This window comes from Plasmodium brasilianum, chromosome 3 (assembly GCF_023973825.1).
Source record: "Plasmodium brasilianum strain Bolivian I chromosome 3, whole genome shotgun sequence".
Classification (NCBI taxonomy): Eukaryota; Apicomplexa; class Aconoidasida; order Haemosporida; family Plasmodiidae; genus Plasmodium; species Plasmodium brasilianum.
In genome coordinates this window covers 89,162-99,163 of record NC_090116.1, presented here as the reverse complement: position 1 = coordinate 99,163, position 10,002 = coordinate 89,162, and the positions used below count along the sequence as shown (strand labels likewise).

Below are 10,002 nucleotides of genomic sequence, written 5' to 3'. Positions count from 1 at the left end.
TATTATGTGGATGATTTCTTATAATAAATATTATATGCCCCATGTTAAACTTGAGTAATGATATTAATATTGTTATGTACTTAATTTGAATGTAATTTTATATTTTCTTTATATCTTCTTCATAATGTATAAACTTAAATAAAATAATTATTCTTTAATTTTATATATATTTTTTTAAGGTTCTTAAACATGTTACCTAGTATCTTTTATATAAACCTTTTATGGTTCTGTTAGAATTATACTCATTCGTATATTACTACTCTTGTAATTATGTCGGTCAAAATTTTTATTCTGACATTTAATTTTGTTTGATATTTTTTTAAAATACCCTTTAATTAATTTGTTCATGCCCGTATATCATATGAACAAATATATTATCTAATAACAATTTATAAATTATAATTTTGTGCAGCATTATATGTTATACAACATCGCTAGTTATTAGAATGTGTCTGATTACACGAAAAATCATTTATCAATATTTGTTTATTTTGTTCATTTAGTTGTATCCATGCATTTACTTTTTTTCTTAATGAATACAATAGATAAAATTGTATGAAGTAAATCAGTTTTTAGAAAGAATGAATATTTGTAAATAAACAACTACTGAAAAATAGTAATTTTATGTAGTAGTAAAATAGAGGGATTGTAGACATGCATTCTCATTTTTAATTAGAATAAATTATAGTGTTAGCAAAAAAAAAAATTAGAAAACTCCTGTAAAAAAAAATAATGTAATTATTGGAAATTAATAGATAAATTCTATCCAGGTAACATGAGCATCCTTGTTCTTGTGATTAACACCGATGAAAGTAGATTTTACGGAAAGCTGGATTTATTTATATTTAGTATTATGGTGGTTATCGTTAACAAAATTTTAAAATGGTACCTTTTTGCATGCAAATGCAAAAATGATTGCAATCTTGTCTTATACAGTTATTTTAATGACTATTATATAATCAAATACATTTTTCATCATAGGTGAGAAGATATTTTGTAGAAATTGTGCTGTGGGAACAATATTTTAGAAAAGGTATAACTTATAATTTATATATTAAATTATAAAAGACGAAATAATTTCGAACACTTTTTTTTTAAAGGTGCAAGAAATTAGGTTTTTCTTTGTAATAAATTAAATTCATTATATAATAGAAATTTATTATAATCCACAATAATTCAATATATATATAAATATCATGTTTTTTTTTGGACAATGTATTGTGCATATAATGTACATATGAACATAATACAATATAAACTAAAGCTTAATATTATTTTATATTTAATTTGCTTTATTATTATGCACTTATATCAATATTATATATTAAATATAAATAAGACCTAATTCGAAATGTGTGTAAACGTCATTAAGGTATATATGTATATATACATGTATATATATAACAAAACAATTCCATAACTGTATATATATTTACTGTGGAATAAATTAAATTTATTGCTATATAAATAAACTATTTGTACACTATATATAAATTTAGGGAAAAAATAAATAATTTAGCAGAATTCTGATTTATTTTTTAAAAGAAAGGCTTACAAAAATGTTTACAAATCATGCATGTTGCCAAAACAAAAAATTTGTATTTATAAAAAAAATTGTTAGATGGATTTTTTTATGTCGTAAGTGTATTGTTCATAATATATTTAATAGTATATTTTGATTGTTATAAAATATTAAATGTGTTAAACTATACTGTACAGAAATATTATATGAGTACAAAATGATATGAACAAAATGTCCGAAAAATTATAACTAAATGAGCTATATTAAAAATGCTAGATTGTAAATGAAATTAACATAAATAAACGTAAATAAATAATATAAATTTCTGTACATTTTTTTTTTTTAAATTTGATTAATATCTTTTCTAAAAGTATACATTTTATTAAAAAATTTGTATATATAAAAGTAAAAAAATTTTAAAATATTTCACTTAGAAGTGATGTTATAAATAGAACTCAATTGTGAATTATATTTTTAAAAAATTATTATACAAATATAAGAATTTTTTTTTTTTTTTTTGCATCTAAAAAATATATTTTTTCGCATATTAGACATAATCTTATAAATATTATTTCTTAAATATACAACAAATAAAAAATAAAAGTTTTATAATTAACAAAAAAATTTCAAAAATATTTTTTTTAGTTTATTATTACGATTTTTATATTGTCATGATAATTAATATTTTTTATGAATAATAATCGTTTGTTACGAACTATAATATTTAAGAAAAAATAATTATTAATGAGAAAACATAATTAAAGTTTTCAATTATTTCATACTTTATACAGAATAATGCATTATTAATTTGCTATACATTTTATATTTTATTTAATCTGAGTATTTTCATATACTAAGGAATCATATGTTTTGTTTTTTATTTTATTTTGAAAAGGATTCCTAAAATAATTAATTAATATTCGATACAAAATAAATAATTTATGTATTAAAAATATTCAAAAATGAATTCATATTGTTTTATGCTAGTTAAAGTTTATTTTCTTTATAAATTATATTATAAAGGTTAAAATTTAATAATAAAATTTTAGAGTTTATTTACATTTTCTAAGTTGCAAAATGTATTATACTAATATATATATTATTAATTTTTTTACGAAAATGTAATAAAAAAATAAAACAAAAATATAGTATCCTTTGTCATTAAAAGGATGTTATATTATTATTAATTTGTTCATAACAGGATATATTAGAATATTAATAATGTACAGTATGAAAGAGAAAATTTGGCTATTCTTTTTTATTAAAGTTTATAAGTTTATCCTTTTAAATGAGTATGTCATTTTATGTAGTAAAGTGGTATGGCAATATTCAATATAGACACTTTTATTATTCATTTTTATAGTATCTTTTTTTTATTAATCATACTTGTTTTTAGTATTATATTACTTGTTTCTTTAAATAAAGAATACTTGGTTTTTTCAGAGTAACGTTAATAAAAATTTCCATAAAAAACACGATGATTATAGAATATCGGATATTAGAACTTATGGGTTAGTAGAAGTTCATAAAAACGAAAGGATTTCTAATATTGAAAGGATGAAAGGAGGTATACCAAATATTGGAGTGTATGAAATAAAAGATATATCTAATAATAAAAAGGGAACCAAAGGAAAAAATAAAAAACAATGTAAAAGTTCATTAAATAATAAAGGAGTACTTGAACAAGCTATGGATGTTAAATCTTCTGCCCACACCGAAGGAATTACATATTCTGATAAAGGTACACTAAAGAATAAAAATTATCTAAAGAAAGTTAGGGGAGTTGTAAGAACTCGTTTTAAGTTTTTAAGAAAATTTATAGATAGAAAAGGAGTTCTTTTTAATTTTTTATTTATCTTGCATTTAGCACTTGCAATATTAATTACGGTAGCAGCATTAATTGAAGGTACTGTTGAATATACAGGGGATGTAAAGAAGGTTTTTCCGTTTCTTTTACGATCACTTCTCATATTTTGGATTTTATTTTTATTAGGTATTTTTTGTATCTGCAGAAAAGCTGTAAAACATGAAAAGTTGACACAAATGAAAAGTGAGATGCATCATAAAGCACATACTTCTTTAAGTACAATACACTTTTAGAACAATTAAAATCTAAAATTTTTTAATTTATATATACAAAGAACTAAAAATTCTATAACTTTATAGATTTCATAGATCTACCTATGGGAGACAAGTTTTTTTGATTTACGAGAGTACAAATGTACACTTAACTTTTTGTTAATTTGAATATTTAAATGTTTTTGTCACTTTATCTTAAAATATTTTTTAAGAATAACATAAAACAGTGTTTCATATATATATTTCGGTAAATAAAATGAATTATTTGAAAAATATATGTATATAACATAAAATGAACACATAAAAGCACAATTTATATATTTTTTTTTGACATATGTGACACTTTGTATTAGTAGCTGTAAAAAATATTCTTGCTTATACTTTGTCTTTACTATTATTAAATTACTATTTTCTGACTTAATTAAAAAAATGTTTAATAATTTTTTTTCAATTAAGTGTAAACATTTCCTGTTTTCCACATGAAGAAATGAGGTGGATGAATGTAAATGTGTTGTTATATATATATATATATATATTGTATATAAATAACAACTGAATTATTAGCTGGATCTATATCACTATTACATATATATTTTTTTTTTCGTACAAAATAAATTAATTTTATTAAGAATAAGTTTAAAAAAAAAAAAATCAATGATATTTAATTAATTAGATCATATGAGTAGTTCCGAATAATATATTTGACTATAAGTTTTTATTTATTCTGCTTCGTTGTCTTTCGATTATTAAAAAATAATTTGTTTATTTAGTAATAAAATTTTTTTGTAAGGCACATAAAGATATAAAATATTTATAACATTTTAAATATTAAAAAGCGAAACACATACAGCATTTTTGTTTATTTTAATAATCTTATTCCGCTGGATTTTATTATTGAATTATAAACATTATTATATATATGCATTATTATACATTAGAGCTTTTGGATAATATTAGGTTCCATTATACAGTGTACTATAGAATGTTACATTTGTTTTGTATTTAATTGCTTTTTTAAGGAGTTCCATAATTAATATTTGGGTATACAGAATGACTTAATATTTAGTAAATAAGTTCTTTATTTTATTTATGTTTTTTCTACATTTTGCTCTGCATATATATTACATTATACAATTCATGATAGGAGCTTTATTATTTTAACTTTTCTTCTTTTTTTATTTTTAACTTTTTATTAGTTAAATATATATAAAGTTGAATACTATATGAATTGGTTAAATAAATTTTGAATATTGCAGATTAATTAAAAAATATAAACCTCTATAAAGTACTAAAGTAAAATAAAAAAGAGGGAATTTTAAAAAGACATACATATAGAAGTGGAATTTCCCTTTATTTTTGCTATTAACTGAAATATATAAGTTTTAGCTGAAATGTTTTTTTAGACCTATTAATAGTAAAAGAACAGTTGAAAAGACATTATATTTTTATAGTAAGGATCATTGAGATATTGTTAATTAACGAAACTGTGAGGGAAAAAAGTATTAAATGAAAATATATATAGTACGATATCAACTATATTTAAACGAAATACTGAAATAAATAAAGTCATATACCACAATATTGTATAACATTAGGAACCTTACCAATTAGAAGAAAAATATACTATTATTATGAAACTCATGTTCAAAATATATTATAATTAAAAATAAATTTATTAATACAAGAAGTCATAAAATATTAGAGTGTTTTAATAAATAAATATATGAATTCATAAATTTACGTACATACATAAAATACATAGAAATATATATTTATAATAATAAAAATTATATATGATATAAATATGTAATTAAGATCAAATTATATGTTTTATCTAAAAATAAAAAATATATACAGATGATATTTTGATTTGGCTTAATATATTTAATTAATTTAGATTATCATAAGTAGTCTTAATGAATGTATCATTAAAAATATAATTGTGGAGAAAACAAATAATGATAAATATGACGATGGAAATTAGTTAAATGAGAATGTATAAATATTAATGATATAGGAGAATATAAGTTTATATAACACATATCATGGGAAATTCTTTTTATGCTATAATATTAATTATTATGATGTTCTGTTATATTGTCTATATAAACAATAATTTGTAATATATGAGAATATAAGAGATATTTAAGTAATAGATACATTAAATGTCCATGAAATAGCATCTTATCAAATATATTTATAATTATACGTATGATATTTCTATAAATGGATGAAATAAGAAAATAATCTCACTTTTATGAAATGTTATAGAGTAATATATGATATATGGAAAAATATATTAATATTTTTTTATTTACATTGAATTTATTATTTTTTAGAAGAGTAGCTGCTTAGAAAAATTAGTAGCATAATATTATTTATTTAGTTAAAGTAATATATTTAATTAAATATATTTTTTATAATAAACTAGGTACTAATTTTAACAAAGAGTAAAAAACACAGATATTTTCATATATATTGTTATGATTCTAAAAGTATATTTCCAAAAAAAAAACTAATTTATTTCATTTATATTAGTTTCATAAAATAGATATTTTAATCAATATTTTCAGTAGTACTTGTTTATAAGTTATTAAAAAATAAATATTCATTCATGTCATATATAAAATATTCATAAAAAAAATTAAAACTTCAAAATTTTTCTTAAATTTTTTTATATACTATTATATGCATAATACATTCATATTTCGAAACTATATTTTTTTATCTAAGTTATTTTGTTTAAAAATATTTTTAAAATTATCATAATTACTAAAGGTAATTTTTAATTAAATTTATTTGTACATTTATATTTATTTTTCATTATTAATACACTTCTCCTAATTAAAAATTTTTATTATATAAAAAAAAAAAAAAAGAAAAGGATAAAAAAATGAATTCTTTTTATATAAATTATTCGCGATTGTTAATAAAAAATCAAATATATTTATTTAAATTATATAGTAACTATAATGCCATATTTACAATAATTATATAAAAAAATATAAAAGAGATATTTTGAATTTCCCTTTTTTAAATATATAAATGTTTTAAATAAATAAATTCTATAATGTATCTTTTAAGGGATATTATGTAAATGTTCAACATATTATAAGTATATTTTACATGTTACGTTAAATTTGTGCTACAAAAAAAAAATTATGGTTTTCTTATTCTTTTTAATTTTATCTTTTCTGTTATATTCCATATAATAATTTAAATATTTTAATTATAAAATAATATTTAAAAATATAATAAGCTCAAAAATTTATGTTGTTAGGAAATACAGAAACAAAAATTAATATATATATTTGTAATATTTATTTTAATGTACTGATTAAGAGTATATATAATTTTTTTAAATTATATATTAAATAAAATCATTAAACAAAAAACAAAAAAGTAATTTTATTTTATTTATAAAAGGTGTAAATAAAATGAATATATAATTGTCTATCAGGGAAAAAATATATATATTAATCATTTATTAATAAAATTTTCTTTACCAAAAAATATCGTAATTAATGTTACATTGCTTTATAAATAGCATTGTTATATTTATTGGTTAAAGCATTATTATAATTATTTTTTCTTTTTTACTGTTTATATTTGTATTTTATTAATGATATATAATACTTTTTTAAGAGTAAGAAATTTTTATAATCAACATGAAAATGTCCGTTTATTAGTAACTTGCGAAAATACAGTTAATTTTTACCAATATAAATATATTATAAAATTAAATAATTCCAACACAAATTGAAATATGAAATTTTTTAATTTAGTTATAACTCCTAAATTTCTTTTTATTTGGTTATGCTCTAATTTCTGTAGTATGTTATAAAAATAACGCACCAGAAAATTTTTTTTATATTCGTTAATACTTCATGTTTTCTATATATATATATAATTATAACAGTGTATCAATGATTAACAAAATATATAACATTGTAAATAATTAAAACATTTTATTTTTTTGTAGTGTGTTTTTGATAAATCTTTAAATTCTAAGAACAGTATACAGATAACTTTAGATCCTGGAATTGATATTTTATTGTCAGATCATTAGAATACAACAAAAAAGGTAGGATGGTCAAATATATTTCCTTCAAACAGAGGTAATGATACAAAATATGAAGGAGAAAATTCTGAGTCAGAATACGCTATTAAATGTGAAACTAATGACAAAAATAATTCAAGAGCTGCATGTAAAAGATAATTTAAAAAAGTAGCATCTATTATATGTAAACCATTTACAACAGTATATAATTTTTATAAAAAACTATTACACAGAGGATTCAGTCATATGTATAAATATAGGAATTGTATCGACCTTAACAAGAAAAAAAGTTTAAAACTTTCAGAATATATTAGTGCAGCTTTTCTATTTTTTTTACCTATAATATTTTTTTCAAAAGTATTTAGATTATTTATTTTATGTTATTATTACAATCGTATTTTTAATATACCAGAGAAAATTTAAGTGTTTATCTTCATTAGTAGCTAATAATGGAATAGAAATTGCATTATGGTTAGTGTTATTTAGTATTTCAATCTTATTTATATGTTGGTAAAATTACTGAAATATTTAATTTATGTAGGAGAAAAAGAAATTTAAGTCTATTTATAATATATTGTCTTCATATAAAATGTTTTCATGTACATAGTAAAGATGTACTCTATGTTTAATGTTATTATGTTCTCAAAAAAATTCTTGCTTGTATTAATGTATCATTTAATATATTTAATAAATAATTTACTTGATGTGCTAACACGAGAAAATAAAAAAAAAATATGTATGAAATATATATAACAGGTAGTATTATTCTATATTTATTTTATTATTATATTGTTTTCCTATGAGATATTTTATTATTCTCTCTTGCTATACTCGTGTATATATTTTTTTTTTGTTTCATAATGATATTAAATATATATTTATCATTAATCGCAAGAAAATGTGAAATACATTTGAAAAAATTATATTAATATATGTTCTTATGTAAATTTTTATTATAAACTATGTGTACGTTTAATTTGATATATCAAATTTTATTTAGTACAACTACAATCATGTAATGAGACAATTTACATTTTTAACAATCGATATTTTTAGTTTTTTTATGGTTGTAAATAATTAATTGAAAAACTTTTTAAAGGAATTTATTATATGTTATTTTAAACTTAAAAGTATATTGTTTTTCTTCATTTAATAAAACTAAATCTACATGTTTACTTTTTGTTAATGTGTATGTTTTATGCAAAAATGTAAGCTTAACAAATATTCATTAAAATATATTATTATGAGGAATATATATTTCAAAATGTATGTCATATAAAATTATTTTTATATTGTTTTTATTGTTTAAGATGTAATTATCAATAAAAACTATTATTATTTTGTTTTTTTGTACGAATTATTAATAGGACATCAAATTAAGAATATATGTAGCTTTATAATTAAATGAAGGACTTACAGCTCATGTATCATTTTTTTTGTAACTTATGTAATTTTTAGATAAATAATTGTTTTTTAAGTATTAAATATCTATAATAAAAGAAAATTCTTAATAGGTAGTTATTATACTTTTTAATTTCTGATAGTATTAGGTGATAACGTCTGTGAACAAATATTAATCTGACATTAAAAAGTATTATATAACGTGTACTAATTTCATTCTGTCTTAAATAATAAATGCTTTATAAAAGTTATTAATGTTCTTATAATAAAATTTAATTAATCTTTACACAATATGTAAATAAATTTTTAGTTAATTTTATTTTTTCAAAAGCATCAATATATATATGGATAATCATTTAAGTATTTGTGCTAGTTTGCTTTTTTTCTTTATTCGATTGTTTAGAGAGGCATATTATGATCTTAAATTTACGAAGAAATGTAAGCAGTTTCCATTAATGTTTAAAAATTTTATTAAATATTTGTAAAATCTTTTTAAAAATATAATGTTATGTAAAAGAAATACACGTTATACATATACGTTAGTTAACACATAATTAACTATACATTTACTAATGCTATACACTTCAATATATTTTAATTTAAGTATTCAGCTATTCTTTGAATAAAAGACTTAATTGTGTAAGAATAATATAAATGCTTTTTGGTTAAATTTATATGAGTGCTTTTCACATGGAATTAGTTTAATTTTCTTAAAAACCTTATTCTCTATAAGCAAATTGAGAAAAAAAAATAAGGTTATTTTTTTTTTTTATTATTACACAATTCGAATATTTTAAAATGTGTTACTCATCATATGGAACACCTTAAATATTTCCTCTTTTTCTGGATAAACATAATACGAGATAGAAAAATTAAGGGAAATATATGAATAAATATGAGTATAAAAGTTCACTAACTTGTTAATAATAATTTTAATTTA

General features: G+C 18.7%; 1 protein-coding gene across 1 annotated transcript; it reads left to right on the top strand.

Annotated features, from left to right (window-relative positions):
* Window positions 1–2,752: 2,752 nt before the first annotated feature.
* On the top strand, window positions 2,753–3,622 carry MKS88_000835 (uncharacterized protein; the record flags this gene model as incomplete). The annotated part of the gene is made up of 2 exons (XM_067219473.1): window positions 2,753–2,839; window positions 2,966–3,622. 2 exons carry the CDS (start codon window positions 2,753–2,755, stop codon window positions 3,620–3,622), a joined length of 744 nt encoding a protein of 247 aa, XP_067075203.1.
* Window positions 3,623–10,002: the final 6,380 nt, after the last annotated feature.